This window comes from Ursus arctos, unplaced genomic scaffold (genome assembly GCF_023065955.2).
Source record: "Ursus arctos isolate Adak ecotype North America unplaced genomic scaffold, UrsArc2.0 scaffold_9, whole genome shotgun sequence".
Taxonomy (NCBI): domain Eukaryota; kingdom Metazoa; phylum Chordata; class Mammalia; order Carnivora; family Ursidae; genus Ursus; species Ursus arctos.
The window spans coordinates 34,276,115-34,295,524 of record NW_026623111.1 but is presented as its reverse complement, the minus strand read 5'-3'; the positions used below and the strand labels follow the sequence as shown (position 1 = coordinate 34,295,524).

At 40.0% G+C, this 19,410-nt stretch overlaps 1 protein-coding gene across 2 annotated transcripts in view; it reads right to left on the bottom strand.

The window, feature by feature from the left end:
• Positions 1-3,423: 3,423 nt before the first annotated feature.
• GRXCR1 (glutaredoxin and cysteine rich domain containing 1) overlaps positions 3,424-19,410 on the bottom strand; it is a 296,287-nt gene continuing 280,300 nt past the window's right edge. Inside the window, exons 3-4 of one of the 2 annotated variants that reach the window (XM_048211780.2) lie at positions 12,832-12,897; positions 3,424-3,719 (exon numbers count right to left, since the gene is read on the bottom strand). In XM_048211780.2, coding sequence (XP_048067737.1) covers positions 3,540-3,719; positions 12,832-12,897 — 246 coding nt within the window. In that variant the 3' untranslated portion in view covers positions 3,424-3,539. The remainder of the gene's footprint in view (positions 3,720-12,831; positions 12,898-19,410) is intronic. The other variant, XR_008958379.1, reaches the window with a different exon arrangement.

Genomic DNA, 19,410 nt, shown 5'->3' with positions numbered 1-19,410 from the left:
GATTGTCTTTAATAATGATTTTCTGGAGTTCTTTATATATCCTAGATGAAGTCCTTCGGCAGATATTTGTACTGTGAATATTTTCTCCCAGTTACAGCTCCCCTCTTCATTTTATTTTTTAATGAGGTGATTTTAATTAAGTCTGATTTATCATTTTCTATAGTTAGGTGTCTTGTGATTTGTTCAAAACATCTTTGCCTACCCCAAGACTGTAAAGATATTCTCCTGGTCCAGCGTTAATGTTTACATCAGAGATTGTCAGTCTTGACACTTTGACATTTCAGACTGGAGAATCCTTTATTGAGGGTGGGGTTATCTTGCGTTTTGTAAGGTCTTTAGCAGCATCCATGGCCTCTAGCTACTAGATGTCAGTAGCAGGAGTAGTGGGAATGGTAGTAGTAGCTTTCAAGGTCATTTTTTTCCATATGAGAATCTAGTAGTTCCAGCATTATTCGTCAGAAAGACTTCCCATTCTGCACTGCCTTGACTTGGCATCTTTCTTGAAAATCAATTGACCTTATTGTGTATGTCTATTTCTCCATTCTTTATTCAATTTCACTGGTCTATTTGTTTATTTTATTCTACTCATTAATCATTTTCTTGAATATTCTAGATTGTTTGCATTTTTATATAAATCTAAAATTATTGGTCAAACTTTACAAAAAGTCTGGTGGATTTTAGTTGAGACTGCATTGAAACTATAGATATCTTTAAAATGTCATCTTCCAAACCAAAACGTGGTATGTTTCCTCATGTATTTGGGTTCCATAATTTTTCAGCAAAATTTACACTGTAGTATTAAATGTAGAAATCTTACACATATTTTGTAAAATGTATTCCATCCAAAGATTGCTGATAACATTATAAATTGTATTATTTTAATTTTATATTCTAATTGTTTACTTGTGCATTGTATTCCTAATTTTTACAAAATGACCTCAAATCCAACAATTTTAACTTCACTCTGAAGTTCAGTAATTTGTAGATTTCTTTGGATTTTCTACATTCCAGTCATGGTATTTATAAATAATGAGCTTTATTTTTTCCCAATCTTTGTGATCTTTTTTTTTCCTTGTCTGTTTCACTGGATAGGACCTGCATCATAATATTGAATAGAAGTGATAAAAGTGGACATTTATGTACTCTTATTGATCTTAGGGGAAAAATATTTAATATTTTTACCATTAAGTATAATGTTAGCTATAGATTTTTATACTCAGTGAGTTCCTTTCTTTTTCAGTTCAAGTGTTGAGTTTTGCTCTAGCAAGCAGCCAAAGATACCATGATACCATGCAAGTTTTGTTTTTGGTCTTCTAAAGGCAAGGGTGTTTTGTTTTTTCCCTTAGCTTTACAATAAAGCCCTTAATCCTTGGCCTTAATTCTAAATATGGGGCTTTTCAGGGATTTTAAGGAAACATTCATTGTGTTTACCACTTGAACTCCAAACTCTGACTTTGCAGTATGAGCAGCTGTTGGAATCTCTGCTCAACTCTCTGGTCTCTCAGCTATTTCTTTCCTCTGGGTGATATTGTGATTTATAATAAATACATATTTGGTCTTTGTGCCCTTTTCTGGCACAGAGCTAAAACCCTTAGAATTTAGGACAGCTTCTGAGTTGGTGGTGATGCTGGGAGAGTGACATGTTTGGAGAGGGCATGGAAGTTCCTTTCCCCACACCTCACCCTATACGTCTCTTCCATCTGGCTGTTCCTGAGTGACAGCCTTAACTGGTAATCTGGTAGGTAAGATGTTCTCTGAGTTCTCTAATCAAACCCAGATTGGGGGTCTTTGGAACCTCGTATCTCTAGCTGGTTGATTAGAAGCACAGGTGACAACTTAGACTTTTGATAGACATCTGAAGTGGCAATGATGGGTGGGCCGTCTTGTGGGACTCAGCCCTTAACCTATGGGATCTGACACTATCTCCCGGTAGACAGTGTCAGAATTGAGTTGAACTGTAGGACCCCCAGATGGTGACAGAGAATTGCTTGGTGGTGTGGGGAAAACCCCCACACATTGAAACTGGTCCCAGAATATTACTCTGCATAGGTAAGTTAGGAATCAGCCCAGGATTTAAGTGGAATTAATAAGCAGATTTGGTGGCTCCATCCATTTGGTTCTCTCATTTTTTAGAATTTTCCATTCAGTTCCAGGCATCCTGCAACCCCAAACGTCAATATTTATTTCTTTAATCTGATAAGTTTGCACTTTCTTTGTGAGCTATATTCTGTGCAAACTGAGAAGTGTTCTCAGAGGATAAAAGCTGGACAAATGTAGGTTCATTTTGTTTGTTTTCTTTCTTCCTGTGATTGAATCCCTTCCAGTTTCTTTCTGGTTGTAGTTGTTTTCCAACGCCTTCAACAATTGTTTATTTTTCATTACTTTGTTCAAAATAAATGTGTTATTAGTAGGAGGCTTAGCCTGCTATAAACTGTTCTACTATTACTAATTGTCACTCCCCATATTGGATTTCTTACAGTTCCTCAAACATACAGTCTTTCTCTGACCTCTGGGTCTCCACATATGTTATTCCTTTACCTGAAGCACAATCACCCTTGCTCTGTGGCTAACTTGTTTCCAATTATCCTTCATGCAGGAGTTGAAACATCAGTTGCTCAACAAAGCCTTTTCTTACCATTTCTAACATATCTAGGTTGGTTCTCATGCTATAATTCCCATAGCACACTGTACTATTTGTTACGTATAAGATTCATCTTGCTTATACTTATTTAATACTTTCTTCCTTCTTAGAGTGTAAGCTGCATGAGAATAGAAACCATACCTTATACCCTGCCTCACTGATAAGAAAGTACTCGGTAAAGCTGTATAGCTTTTTACAATGCCAAAGTGTAAAATGTTTTGATTACCTTTTCAAATATTGAGCAATGATTTATTACAGTCATTCATAAGGGACTCCATCAGGATACAGACACACGTACAGGTAGGCATCAACCAATAATTATTACAAAATTTCTTTTTGTCTACTTTGCTAACATTGCCTATGTGTTCAAACTATGTCCAGCTCAAAAATACGACAGTACCTTTTTGGAGGGCTTTCAGTGACAACAGCACAAAGCAAATATTTTAAAAAATATGATCATATTCCTTTCCACTGTCCAGAGCCCTCTTCCTCTCTGTAGCTGAGATACATAGAAATGCATTATGCATCTCGGGAGTTGGATTAACTCTTTCTAGACAAAAGGGTGACACTGCAATAGGCACCATTAGATATATTTTGTCATCTCTTCAGAAAATCAAACACATTTAACAAATCAGAGTTTGGATATCCTGGAATGCTCCTGGGTGCTCCATTAATTTCAAGTAGAAACCAGGGTCTAGCACAGGGCATGGCACATCGTTGTGAAACAAACATTTATTTAATAAATCAATGAAAATGGCCACAGCAAAAATTCAAAACAAAGGCAATTGTCATAAAGTTTATTGATCAGTCCATAAACATGACCTTTAAAAAAAACGTATAAACCATACTACTGACTTTGGTTAATAAAACGAGGTGGCGCCGCGGGTGGGAGGTCCACCTAACCAGCACAGCTCTTACAGCGCTGAAGACCGTTCTCGTTGCAGGCAGTACACTTCAAAGCTTTGAAAGAGTCTGTAAAGCAGTTTCGAAACACTGACATCTTGCTCCCGTGGCAGACGGAGCACGGAAGAAAGCCAAAGCCTCCACAGGAGGGACACTCATGTGGATGCTGCACTCTCTGTAGAGGGCGGCAGAGAGACAAGAGAGGACAGAAAATGCGTTAGCGTGAACAACTCAATCAGCCTCCCTGTCATTCCGTATTGTGGATGGTCGTAAAATAATATTGGCATAATATGACAGTGGACTTGAAATCACAGACCATTTATGCACATCAGACCCAGGGGGAAAGCTCGCTGAAGTTTTCCTTATCATGCCATTGATGGCCATCAATAGGACAACCTTGGTTTGTGAAGGCTGGTGCATTTTAGGTTAAAGGCGTCCATATCCCAGGAAATCTATCATATGAAAACACATATCTACAAACCAAGCTATTCAGGAAATGGTTATTCGCATTAGAGGAAGGTACTGTAGCTTTCCCTGTAGTATCTCTTAACAGTTTATATCTTTGTTTATAGAAGAGTATCACTAATAATGAGCCTGGAAAATCAGAAAACTAAAAGCTGAAGAGTGGAGGAGCCAAGATCAACTGAAGATTTATTGTTGTATTGCATTTGGAATAATGCTTTGTTTTTTTAAAAGCACTTTCAAATGCCATATTGTATAGAATCTTCCCTCACCCCATCCTTTACACGTACAGACACCTTCTACTGCAAAGCAGATAACTCAGGCATCTTTACCCTCATTTTATATTTAAGGAAATAGGCATTGAAATCTTAAGACATTTATCTAAGTCCATAAAACTTCCCACAACGGCTATCCGCCGTTCTACCTCACGTAAAGACAAATACCTTCCTACTGGAATGGAGATAACTATGTGGAGTGTTGAGGCTAATATTTTGAAAATTATTCACACACATTCCTATTTGCTTCTTTGAGCACATATCCTTTGCCGGAGTCCACGAGTGGCATCCATCAGCCGCGGGGAGATTAGGAAGGAGTCATTACAGAAGGAATACAAAGAGAAACGTGAATTAAGACCAAGCTTCTGACTTGCAAAATAGGAGTCTGCAGCCATGTTTGAAGGCTTGGCTTTGTGAAGAGAATAATTGCAAAAATAAGATTGGAAAATATGTTTCTATACGCACACGCAGAAATACGCTCAAACATACTTTACACACACACATGTATGGCTGTTCTCCAGAGACTCACAACCCTACATACTAAAGTCTCCAAAGCACCCAAAGGAAAAGGAACCTGATAACAGGGTGTAACCCACCATTTCCCCAGCGCATACAGCTGTGATAACCCTCCTCCCAGGAAACAACTCTAATTCTCTCACAATTAGTACCTTAAGGAATGTACTTTGGGGAACAAACATGAAGGGCATGATTGCCTGAAAATCTGTATGTTCCCAGACTCCTTTTCAGATATACATTCTCTCTCTATAGCAAAGTTCACTGGCAATCACAGTTTGACTTAGCTATTATATCAAGAAGGCAAAATCCATGTGATATCTCATTTTTAGTGGCACAGAATCACTTTGATGGAAAGTAGTGGCTGGCAAGCTGAATGAAACAAACAAGGAACTTTACCAAGATTATAGATTCAAAACTTCCCCAAAGGTTAGATTGAGTGTGTATAGCAATCTAGTTACTTTGTAGGTGGGTTTTGTCATTCCTTTATGTAAGAATTGACCAAAACATGGTATAGTGAATTTATAATTTTACATAATATCACAAAGTCTTTAGAAAAAACCCAACGGCTTTGAGTAAAAACAAACCTAGTGATAGGAAATGAAGGTAGTTTAAAAGCAAATTATAGGAGAATTAGTAAATAATGGTGTTCTTATTAAATTTTAGAAAGAATATGATAAAAGATAGGTCCTTGACATTGACTAGAGCTATGCTAGGAGTTTATATTAAAAATATATAATGACTTGTACAGTAAGAGCCCTGACTGGTCAGAACAGATGCTGGGCTGGCCTAGGTCCTGGAGAAAGGAACTGCAGGGCCTCTGAGTCCAGGACTTCACCCATTAGTGCTGGATTTTAACTAGGTCTGGGTTCCAAGTGGAATAGGGTCATCAAATTTTGCAATTAAAACTATGAGATGCCCAGTTAATTTGTATTTCAGATAGATTACAAATCAATTTTTATATAGGTATGTCTCAAATATTGCCAAACTATGGAAACAGCCCAAGTGTCCCTTGATACTTGAATGGATAAAGAAGATGTGGCAGATACATGCAATGCAATATTACTCAGCCATCCAAAAGAATGAAACCTTGCCATTTGCAGCGATGTGGATGGAGCCAGAGAGTATTATACCAAGCGAAACAAGTCAGTCAGAGAAAGATAAAACCACATGATTTCACTCATATGTGGAATTTAAGAAGCAAAACAAATGATCACTGGGGGTGGGGAGAAGAGAAGCAAACCAAGAAACACACTCTTAACTACAGAGAACAAACATGGTTATCAGAGGGGAGGCGGGCGGGTGATGGATTAAATGGGTGATGGGGATTAAGGAGCACACTTGCTGTGAGGAGCACCAGGTGATATATGGAAGTGTTGAATCACTATATTGTACACCTGAAACTAATATTACACTGTATGCTAACTAACTAGAATTTAAGTAAAACAACAAAAAACAGCAAATCCCACGGTCTTTCTTTATAGTTTTTAACCTTTATTTACATCCATGCTCATGTCCAATAACATATTACATGGGATCCCCACACCAATAAGAGTTAAAATGATAAGTGCCGTGACTGAAGCAGAAGTGGGGGTGGGGGTGAGCAGGTCTGGAGCTCCCACTGCTCCATTAGCCTCCAGGAATCTCATTCCTGTTAAGTCATCCAGCACAATCTACTCCATTTGTTCTTCTAATAAAAATAAATAATTCAGTTATTTCTAGCTGTCTCCTTCAGAGAGTACTTTTATTATAAAGTTATACTTGTGTTAGGCCGTGGTTCCAACTTAGAAGAGTTTCTACAAAGAGAAAGAACCGGCTTTGATTCGATGTATTAGATGCAGCTAAGTAGACAGTTCTGCCTCCAGGACAGATGTTGAAAGAGCTAGAAAAGTCCCCTAAATAGGGACAATGTTCTAGGGAGGAGGAAGAAGAAATAACCGAAGTTAGCAATAGTCACTATTCATAGCAACAAAACAGACTTCCACTTTCAATGAAGAGGTTTATTGCAGAAACCCTGAACTTGAAGGAATTAGCTCTTCCGTGCCCTGTAGCCCAGCAAAGCGAGAAGCCATGCAGACCCGGATGAGAATAGCACACAGAGGGCTGAGTCTACAGAATGGCCCTCCTTTGAATAGTGGTTTGGGTAGAGGCATGTCTCTTTGGGGTGGAATTCAAGAAAAAAGGAGGGAGACGTTATCCTCCCTTTTTGCCTATTTCTGTTCACATGTACTTGGTGAGAGACTTTAAACAAACAGATACTCAGCAGGTGAGACACGTCCATGTATTCATCCATTCCACAAATATTGAGGGCCTACTTGCCAGGCACTGTACAAGGCACTGGGGATAAAGCAGGGAACCAGACACTTTCCTGTTCACTTCATAGTAGATCTCAGCCCCACCCTTAGGTCTTTGACCAAGTCTGCTCCATACCGCAGTCATCCGAACTGAAGCACAGAAGAACTCCGGAGTCTCTAACAAAGGACCAAGGGGACAAGGGTAAAAGGATGGAGCTTATGAATGGCTGTCAGATAGATTTCCTTTGTGGCACAAACTCAAATTCAGAAATATAAAGAGCTTTTCCCCTTATCTAATATAGAACCATCAAAGGCTTTCAGTGTCTTCCTCAAGATTAGGAAATGAATGTATTTATTATTTTTAAACTCAGATTATCTATTCCTATTCTAGTAGAGCTTGAAAGACTCTTTAAGTAGTCCAGTGAAGAGGAAGTCATTTATCTGAGTTCCTGTAACCATAAACCTCATCATCCAGATTGTCTATGAAGCAAACTTATCCATATAACAAATTGTCAAAGAGTGCACACTTGGCATATAATCATCTCTGGACAATTTACCTCTGTCTATGTATTTTGTTTTAAAACTATATTCAATTTAATTCAGCAAATCCTTGCTGAGTGCCTGCTAAACACCTCTCTCTGTCTGATCAAGCTGCTAATAGACACAATCTTTCCTGATAATCAGAGTTTCAGGCATCCTCCATTTGCAGACTTGAGAAAGAAGCCACTGAACAAAACGCAGACACAGGAAATCTGTAGCTTACTATCGTAAATGTGTAAGTCTAAATATATGAGTCTGGTCCTTGAACCTAGGGTGATGGACTGCTACAAACCTACTTAAAAATATGTTCAGATTTCAGAGAGAGGCAGACAGAGTCCATGGCCTGATTTCCCAGGTGAGTAGGTGGCGCTGTGCCGCTGTGCGCTGTGAATATGCCACGGCCACCCCCCGTGGGAGGGGAGATCATCCAGAACTATGCTTCCCAGGGGAGGGTTGGGACAGTTTGTGACAGCTCCAATGCCCCGTAAAAATAGCCTGTGCCATTTCTAGCATCCTCCATGTGTAGCTGAAAATCTTACCTCTGTTCTTCATGAACAATAAATAAGTAGTCCAGTCCTCAGGGGAGAGTCAGATTTTACAAGAAAAAAGTACAGGAAATGGACACTATGTTGGCAATCTCATTAGAAATGACAAGAATGTTTGTTCGCATCTTTAAAAAAAATAGCAAGGCAAAAGCTTGCGTGGAGCTTCTCTACCATCTGCAATCTTTAATTCAGTGTCTGCCATAACCAGGTGTTTGCTAATACATCTCAAGGCTCCCCTGGCTTTCTCTGTGTGGACACTGGCAGGATCAGCTATCCATCATGGTTATTGTTTAGGGGGAGCCTTAAACACTTCTTTGCTTCTAATCTCCAGCTTGTTTATTCATATAAAGAAATACATAAATATATAAATAAATACATTTTACTCAGATGGTGTTTTCATTCCATCCTTCTCACCCAAGCATTATCCTACATAAAATAACGATTTTTCTCTCCTTTTTCATCAGTTAACTGCTTTGCCTTCTCAAAAAAGAAACCTTGGATGAAAGAGGATTCATTCATCTTTTTGCTCAACAAAGATTTATTGTCTATTATTCGCCAACCCCTGTTCTAGGCACTAGAAGGAGAGAATAGAACAAAATAGACAAGGATCTTGTGTCCACACAGAGCTCCTACTGTATTGGGAGGATCCCCTGCAAAATCGTCTCAGGAAATGTGGTGCACCCAGCACCAGTGAGCCCAAGTATCCATAGCAGCTATGGCTATATTCCACCTGCTTCTGCTGGCTTTGGCCAAGCTCCTCACGGGTAGGTCCACTGACGATCTTCATTAATGAATCCGGCCCACTCAGCTTCCCAGAGCAATTTTCACTTGGGCTGGATGTATGCTAAGATTCTTTGACTGGGAAATTTGAAATTACTTGCTGACTCCATTTCTAATGGTCCTGCAACTGCTATGCCTCTTTCCTCACCATCATTTGGAATAACTACTGAAAACTAGGACCTAAATTATAAGGACCAGGACAGTCATCGTCTACCATGTAGCACCAAGTAACAGCAAACCAGAACTTGGCAAGATCTCTAAAGTTATCACCAATTTATCTGTCTTCCAGGATGCCCCACCCCTAGTTTCAGAGCCTAGAGTTAAAATCTAGCCTGTTCCCTGGATCTAATGCTCTGTCTACTTGAGCCCTGGGTCCTGCCATGTATGGTTAGATTTCCCAGACTTAAGTTGAGAGGCATGGCAGAATAGATTCATGCTTAAGACGATGGGCTTTGGAGTCAAGGTGATTAGAATCATGAATCAAACACTGTATGTAAGGTCTTCAGCAACTGATCTAATCTTCTGTGCCTCCATTGCCTTGTTAATAAAATGGGGATAAGAGAACTCAACTTGCAGAATTGTTGTGAGGTTTCAATGACTTAATACATGTAAAACATCAAGAATATTGCTTGCTACATAGTTAAGCCTCCAATATTTCCAACTTCATGAATATTTAACTCTTACTTCACTGCCAAAAGTCAACCTGAAGAATGGGATAGGTTTAGACCTGAATCTTGCATCCCTTACCCACTTTTCTTGGCTCTTCCAATTGCCTCTCCTGAAGGGCAGTATCTTTACCTAGGTTAGTGTGCCTTAAGCCCTAGCCTCTTTCACAGGCAGAGTTTAGGGCTTTCTTGGACGGCCGCAACGTCTCTCCCAGTTTTGTTATATGGGAAAAGCAGCCCAACAGAGTTATAGCACCTTACAGCAACTACAACAGCAGAACCCAGTAGCATACAATTCTTTTCAACATCAAGAATTGTCTTAAATATTTGCACCTTACTTATGTCATCTGTAGAATGGAGACAGACTTAATGAAAAGAACAAAATCTTCTTTCCTGTTCACTTTGAGCTGAGAGAGAAAGGTTATATTTATATAGCATGACGGGGTTAATCAAGTTGAATTAAGGGATTATAGACTCAAAGAATAAAAGTCCATGAACAGCTAAGCCAATCATCAATCTTTAAAAAGAGTAATGAGAGAGGTTTACCCTATATGACTCCAGAAGATGCTGTTAAACCACAGAAATAAAAATATATGATATCGGTACAGTAAGAACTGACAATAGAACTGACTAGAGAGCTCAAGCCAAGACCCAAGTATATATGGGGATTTACTATGATATAAAATTGGCACAACAAAGCAATACAAAAATAGTAGATTATTTAGTAGGTGATTTGGGGAAGCTATCTCATCGTAAGTGAGAAAATGAAGGGCAACGCTGTCGGGACCCCTCTCACTCCCGAGAGCTTTTTCTGTATCTTCACTTAATAAACTTCTATCGCTTTACTCACAAAAAAAAAAAAAAAAAAAAAAAAAGGAAAGAAAGAAAGAAGAGAAAATGAAAGTGCATTCTATATGAATTAAGACCTATATGTGAAATGTTATAAAGTTAATAGAAAGGAATGTAGGATAACATCAATGTGACCTTAAGATGAAAGGTTACTTCTTTATGACAAAGAATGATCCATTTGATTATTATCAGAGGATTTCTACTGGGTGAAGGACATCATGAAAGAAACTGAAAAAAGGAAAGGACATATTGACAATGACTAAAACAAACAAAAAATTAATATTTAGAACACAGAAGGAGTTTCTGAAAACCAACCAAGAAAAAAAAAGACAATTCTAAGAATTTATCATGTAAGGTGTAAGAATACACAATTTACACAAGAAATTTAAAATCTAACAAGCATAAATGGGATATCCAAACTCAGTGGGAATTAGAAAAATGTAAATTAGAACAATAAGACAATATATCTTTATACCTACTACCCTACAAAAAATAGAGAACAGTACATTAGAGAACAATGTAAAATAGTCAAGAATGCAGAAACAAACAAACAAAAGAATATAGGAACACACTAAACTTTTTTCTCTACAAGAGGGTGTTATTTGCAAGATGCAACCATTACGGAGATCAATCTCCCTGGAAAATCAAGTGTATGCTTAAACAATTTCTACTCCCAGAGAAATATAAGGGGACATGTTCAAGGTTGTTCCTGCAGCACTGTTTGAGAAGGGTGTTGAAGGACATCTGGGTATCCATCGGTGGAAAAGTAGGTAGATAAAAAATAGTGGATGGTCACCATGGAGCTGCACTGTCCAAAACAGGAGCCACTAGCCACAGATGGCTATTTAAATTTAATTTTAAATCAAGTAAAAGTAAATAAATTTAAAATTTCAGTTTCTCAGTCACACTAGCCATATTATTCACTATAATAGTGGCTATAAAGCGTTCAGTAGCCGTATGTAGCTTGTGGCTCCTACGTTGGACAATACAGATATAAAATAGTTCCATTATGGAGTACTTAGAAGAAATGGATTAAATGTTCACATAGTGACATAGATAGTCCTTAAAAACATAGTACCTAGTGACAATAATTTGCAACAAAATTAGGTATAATACATAACAGCATCACATAAATTTAAAAAGTACACAGAAAATAATAATATACATTAACGAAGTTAAATCATTTAAATAAAAAGATATGCCAAATTTCAAGGGGTTGGAGTCAAGTATAGGGACAAAGGGGAAAAAAAATAAATCCATCCATACAGATTTTCAAGCTGAGGAGTTTCAGACTATGGAGAACCAGTCCTCATTGTGTTTGTCCTTTGGGAAAGATCACAATATGACTAAGACATGATTCCTAACACCAAGGAGCACATAGTTCATTTGGGACATGAGTCAAATGATCCAAGAAAAGTAATACAAAAGTCAGAAAACTTTGATAAGCATCCAACAAAAAGAGGGTTATAGAAATTCCAAGGTGAGAGAACCAGGACTGATTTGGGGAAGAAGGGATACTCTACGTGGGTCTTAAAGATGGTGGAAGGAAATGAGGAATTGGACCAAGAACATTCTAGTCAGAGAAAACAGCTTGCACAAAGGAATGGTAGGAAGAAGCCACAAATAGTTCTCTCTTTCAAGGGAAGTACAAAAAATGGTAGAGAATCCGACATGATTCTAAAGCAAGAAGAGCTGGTAGTAGCATATAGATACTGGGTGACCATATCACCCAATTCACCTGGGAATGTCCTGGTTCATGTGTGCTGGCCCAGAACAATTATTCATACACCCTTTTCACTCTCAAAGTGTCCCAGTTTGGGCAAGAAAATACATGACTTTCCTACCATAGAAACAGGCTGATAAAATAGTTTAGCAGAAGGCTTCCTGGTTCCATATTAATTTGATACATTATATATTTGAACCAAGAACTGTTCTGATGCTATAATTATAAAGATTGGAACAAAATTAAAGTATGCACTTTTGGAGAAACCATTTTTCTATAATCTTTAGAAATGATAAGCTGGTCCATGGGAAAAATATTTTAAATGAAAAATTGTTAATGTGCTTCGAGACAATTGCCTGATTCAGAAACACCTCATCAATGTCTCTATTACAAAGAATTAGGCTCTAATAACGTTGACCGGAATCCTCACCTAATAGTATGAGGTTCGTAGAAGCTAACACCAAAGTCACTCCCGCTGGAGCAAACCTAATGGCAGGTGATATCAAATGCGAGCTGCCACATGTATCCTGTTCCATATTTGCAAGAACATGGGGGGGAAATTCAATTAGGAAAACTCAGTTAAAATCAGAATGTGTTAAACATTTTGATTACTAAAAATAAGTTGCTAAAAGCACAATTACCTCAATTTTGGTTAAGAGGTCTTGCAGTTCTCCTGATTCATTCATTGACAAAATTTTCTCAGCACCCTATTAACAAGAAAGGGTGGGGGGGAAAGAAAATCCATTTTGTTAGTATTGGAGGAAATAAAGTTCTAGCCAGGAGAGAGCTTAACCCACAAGATATTGAACACCATTCTTCTCCGCAGATCTAAGTAAACTTACAACCAGGAGTCCAAAGGGGAGGAAATTTCTTATCCCCTTCACATATTCTCCCATTTAGTAAGGCTTAGTGGGAGCAAAAGGAAGACTGCCAGCAGGAGGTAAGAGCCGGGAAGCCTCTGATTCTCAGATTAGGTCCAAATACGGAAGGTTCTAGCACACCCGTCCCCTTCAGAGTTGTTCAGAGAGCCCGAAGGCAGCTCTGCCATCTGGAAAAGGAAACCATTGAGCAAATTCCCAGCCGGGGCTGTCTCCACCTTATTCACAGCAGTGCTGACATGACCCTTCTTATAGTCATGCATGTAAAGATAGCAGCAGCTAATAGTAATAATGAAATTAATAACCACTGATACTAACTAAGCACACGTTATGAACCAAGCACCCAACATCATCTGATTTGAAGTGGTAGACTCTATTTAATAGCACAAAGTGAGCCTCAGTGAGATGAAGCAACAATTCCAAGGCCATGTGGAAAGCAAGCAGAATGGGAATTTGAACACAAGCAGGGAACTTGCTCCAGGGCCTTTGTTTTTCACCTCCAAAACTTGACCATGAAAATGGGAACAGGGGCAATGTCTGCACTTTCCAACAAACTCACAGACCCCTTTCTCCTTTCCTGTCCAGCCTCTTACGTTCTGCTACTCAATTTCCCAAAGCAGAGGCATAGAGAAGGCAGGAAATGATTTCTGATCGAAGGCAGAGACCACGTATGCCTCGTTCACAACCTCTCCCTGGCACAGAGTAACAGTTGCTGGCACAGAAGAAGTGCTAAATCAATTTCTGATTAATCAACAAGACAGGGAGAAATAGCATCACACAGTAAATACTTCTGGGATTCAATTCGTGCCAGGCACGGTGGAAAACACAAAGACTCACTTAAAAAATGTAAAAGGTCTTCATTCTTTTTTTTTTTTTTTTAAAGATTTTATTTATTTATCTGACAGAGATAGAGACAGCCAGCGAGAGAGGGAACACAAGCAGGGGGAGTGGGAGAGGAAGAAGCAGGCTCCTAGCGGAGGAGCCTGATGTGGGGCTCGATCCCATAACGCCGGGATCACGCCCTGAGCCGAAGGCAGACGCTTTAACCGCTGTGCCACCCAGGCGCCCCAAAAGGTCTTCATTCTTAAGAAGGTTGCAACAGATTTTTATGTTAACACCCCACAAAGTAAGCCACAAGGTAGAATGGAAAAGAAAAGCGTCAAGTGGGTGGTGCAGGGGACAGTGAGCAAATCCTAACACGGGGAAAGGATCTGCTTTCCAACAAACCGAGCTTAGCGCCGTTTGATCTGGACTCCAGCTGAAGGGGGGTTTCTAAGACAGGGTAGGCGATTTCTGTACTGGTGTAGAAGAGCCCTTCGTTCTGGGTTTTATTTTACTTCAGTTTATCTTCTAAAATTCATGTCCCCTTAATCACCATCCGAAATGTCGACTTGATGTACTGAACAGTACGATGAACGAACACTCAGGGCTACGGAGGATATATGTAGCTCTACGAGGCACGGTATATTCTTTGGCTTGGGAGTGGCTTGGCCAGGAGGACAGAAGAGACACACCTACAGTGGGAACCGAGGTAACGAAAGCACCAAACAAAACATGAAATTCTAAATCGTAGCAATAACTGGTAATATTTTACTTTTGCTGCATTCTGTTTCTTTTAAGAGTCAGCTACGCGCTAAAATGGGAAAAGCTCCGGGGGAATCCGGTCCATGAACGGAAGCAGCAAGGAGAATATATGACTCATTTTTCTTCAGTGAAATCACATGCACCACAATGACCCCAAACAAAATGAATGTACCCAGAGAAGCTATCGTGCATCTGCTTCCCAGCAGTTTTCTTATCTCAGCCTGTCAATGAGCCCCAGTCAGTTGTTCAGAATACAATGCATAGGCCAGGAAAGGACTTTCTCATTACCCATCAATACAGGAAATTTGCCCTGCCTCAGCCAATTCCAGCACCATCAACAGTACAAGAGTGGCTTCCACGTTTCAATAGAAACACAGGCTTTCCTCAGATGAAGCGATATACCTAAATGCATGCTAGTCACTGCTCTTCAAGACGCGCCTGCGGTCTGGTGCACAGATGACGTACCAAGTGCCGAAGGTGGGAACAATTCTGCTCTGTACCGGAGACCTGGAAGCTGAGTACTTGGTCCCTCTCTCACGGCTGCTACACAATATAGCATCCACCCACAAGTGCCCCTGGCTGGCCCTCAGATCCTTTCCTCGGAATGAGCTCTCTGCTCTTTTGCCAAGTACTGAACAGAAACAGTGGTCAAAATCCCCCACTTCCCCACTGGGTCCTGCGGCCCCAACCCCTACCCGACCCAGTCCTGGCCGAACGTAAGTGCAAGCTTTTACAGGGCAGGACAAGGACATCGCCGTCCTCTCTGCTCCGAAACAACAGCAGCAGCAGCAGCAGGACGGGGATCGCAGCCTCGCTGGCAAGTCTCAGGGAAAAATTCGATTCCTCCCATCCTGCGGCTTGGAACATTGCTTAGGGTATCTCTCAACGTGCCTGGCTGTGCCCTGCATTTCCCTATTCCAAAGGTCTCATTCCCTGCAGTTTTCCATCAGAAACATTCTAATTATTACTTGGTCTATAAAAACACTTGTGTGTCCAAAAAGGGGAGTGTATTTTTGTTTAAGTATTGACATTCTTAGGGAACACTCTTTTCCCTAAGAGCATCGCATGTGAGTGTGTTAGCTTTTAAAATGTAAGTCTACCGTTCAGTTCTACGCAAGTAGAAGTTAATTCATCTTTCTATGACTTGGCATGGTTTACCAAGACTTCCAGGATACCTATGGAAATATTTTTAATGTATTTCTCAATTGATTCAGAATTTTTTTCCGAAAATTAATACAATCCTGACATTAACGATAAGAGTAACGTGCGGGGTGCCTTCCTGGCTATTTTAATCATCGGTGCAAAGTAAGCGTTATTATCTCATTTTTTTAAATAAAGAGAGTAAAGTTTGAAGAAAATAAGGAACATGCCCAGCACCTTTTAGCTAATCAACACAAAGCCTGGCCAGATCTTGAATTCAGGTCGTGCTGCCTCTAAAACCTACACTCTTTCCATGATGCCATGCATGCTATCTGCCCACTGATATAATTTATTAGTGAAAAAATGCTACAGATAAATCTGAGCCTGAGGAACACGACAGTCTAGGATTAGGATTCCCTGTTGACAAGGTGCCCAAGAAAGTCAAGTGAGTGAAAGCTTTCACTGCAATGATTCTAAACAATTCATTTGAATGTGCCAGAGAAGCTAAGGAAGAGCCCAGTTTCTTTCTTTTATCAGTGTGATACCTTATTTGGTTGTTTCAAATACACTGCATATTCCAGGGAAAAGACATAGCTCATTATCAACTTCAATACATGAAATTAGCTCTATTCTTCAATTCTTGCCACCTTAAAATTCTGAGCAGTGAGCTGTGACATGTGAATAAACCACTTTATTTTACATGTAACAAGCTTCTCAGATGAAGATAAGACAGTCTCCATAGTCATATAAATCACCAAAAAGAGACTCACACCTTCAAGGAACAAGAACAAGCTGAGAAAAGATATCAGCCCCTTGCTGATTAGGCCTACCAGACACTTACCATCATTTTTGATCCATGAACGTGCAAAAGCGTGCCCTCATACTCATTCATGCTCATGTTCACATTCAACACAGTTTTGAGCCTCCATTATGCATTAGGTACCGTGCTAAGTGTTAGAGATATAAACAATAAACAAACAAACAAATAGGCTCCCTGTTCCTGAGTGAACATAAAATCTTTTGGAGGAGACAGATGTTAAACAAAAGATCACACAAATGATGTTAATTTCTAACTGTCATAAATACCTCAAAAGAGATGTTGGTGCAAGATGTTGTAAAGGTATATATATATAGTAAGGTGCAATTAACCTAATCAACAAGATTAGGGGAAACTCCGTAGAGTAATGATTAAGTTGTTATCTTTATGAAAAAGAGTAGATAACTGAGCACATAGATGGAATGAAGGAAGGAAATTAATTAGGGCAATAAGGCTACCAAATATCACATGTACACGACTTTCTGTGGTCACATTTCCTTTGATTCAAAATAAGAGAAACTATGTTCAGTGAAACTTCCAGATTCTGCAGAGTATTTTGGATTAGTGCCCTGGAAGAAACATAGGGAAGGGACCAGGCCACAGTGTAGGCAATCTATTTTACCAATAAGCTGAGGAAAACTTAAAGGTTGGTATAAGCCAGCTTGGATTCATCATACTCTTCCAGATCTCTGTGAAGAGTTACAGGTCAAGGGTTTCCAAATATCACCATCAAAAACCGAAATAAGCAAATACAAACACTTAAGTATTTTTTTCTGAAGAATTACTTAAAATCACACATATAGATTTTAGCTCTCTAGGCTGATGGATTTCCACGCTGATATCCAGTCTCCACGAGCCCACAGAGAACATCCATGTTTGGAAACTATTGACCTGAAATTTCTGAGAGGTCCAGAAGAACTAAAAAAAGTGTTCTCATTTGGGACGCCTGGGTGGCTCAGTTGGTTAGGCGTCTGCCTTCATCTCAGCTCATGATCCCGGAGTCCTGGGATCGAGCCCCACATCGGGCTTCCTGCTCAATGAAGAGCCTGCTTCTCCCCCTCCCTCTGCTGCTTCCCCTGCTTGGGTGCTCTTTCTCTCTCTCTGTCTGTCAAATAAAATTTTTTAAAAATGTTCTCGTTAACCAAAACCACACACAACTTTTAATGTATATATACATAAAAGCATATTGTGCATTAAACATATATATTATATATTATTTTGTCTTCGTTTTTATTTACATTTATTCATACATCACTTCATCTTACTAAGAAAGTCGCCCTCAATAAAAGATCCATACAATGATATAACAAAATAAAAGTTGAATAAAAATTCAGGACATAAGAAATGTCCTAAATACATTTTAAAATGGTAGCTAGGATTGAGCCTTAAATTTAATTCTAAACTAGCTCCTCAGTTGAAACAAAGTTTTTCTTACTGTAGTCGTCTAACAACGTAATGTCTTGCCATCATACCTTAGATGATCTGGCTACTATAATAAATAGTACCCCTGCTTTTTCATTAGCCATAAAAATATAGTCTCCAAATAAATGCCCGCACAGAAGTGGCTCTGGACTCAAATAGTACAAGTTTTCATCCTTCCTGCTGGCTTCAAGCAGGCTCCTTTTGCTTCTCACTTAACTACCTCCCTGCCATATATTTCTCTCTATTTTACGGAACACCCTACGCTGCTGTTTGGAGTATCTTCTGGCAACTGAAATGACACCCAAACTCCTCAGTGCAGGGGACAAAAACCTCCACCGTCTGGTTGCACCAGCCCTTCCAGCCCTCTCCTTTAACACCATATACTCCCAATACTCTGAACCTCTCTCCTTCTCCTGGACATACCAGGTCCTTCCAGGAGATAAGGTGCCATTGCACATGTTCTGTACCTTTGCCCAAAGTCTCTTCCATCCTTCCCACCGTCTCCTGGAAAACTTCTCGACGTCTTTCCAAACCCAATTGAAATGTTAACCTTCTCGATGAAGCTTCTTCGATTTTCCCAGACAAAAACTGGTATTCCTTCCTGTGGGCTCGCCCCACTGCACCGTGAGCCCGGCGCTGATTACAGGGGCTACGACGTCTTCAAGGACCCAGTGCTTCGCGTGGTGCACCACAGACACTCAGTAAGCATTTGCCATGTTGTCTTCAGCCGTTTGGGAGTCAATACAGCATTAAATTCCAAACGGCTGTTTCTTATCATGCTGGCTGATTTCAAAAGGACAGCTAAGCAAAGGCATAAATCAAAATGCACCTCGGTGGACGTAAAGCTGCAAGCTGATTCGCTTTGATGCTAGAACGCGAGACACCTAGAGGCATGAGAGGACGAACACCATGTGAATGCTTTCCCCTGACCGTTGCTGCTTCAGCCGGGCCCTTGATGGGAAGTGAAGAGCAAACCGCTGGAGGCCACGCTCTGACGGAGACCAGGAGGCTGGGACTGTCTGGTGCCAGTTGCTAAAGGATCTTTCTGCTGTGTAATCAGGAGAGCAGATGGCAGGGTTGGCATTCAAGGAGCTCAACCAGCACCTAGCACGGTCACTGCCAAAGGATATGCTCAATAAATGTTTGTTTCTGGGGCTGCCATGCCCACCAGAACGGGAGGTTACATCAGCCTGGAGACAGGCCACCTGAGCCCTGCTGACAAAGGCCGAATTTACTTCAGGAATCAGCTCTGGATCATCTCCAGTACCTGAACAAACTCCATTGAGACCCTGGACTTCTACACCAAACACTGAGGCCTGGAAAACGTTCAAAGCAGGTGTAGCGATATCCCTCCAGTGTCTTATAAAGCACGGTAAACC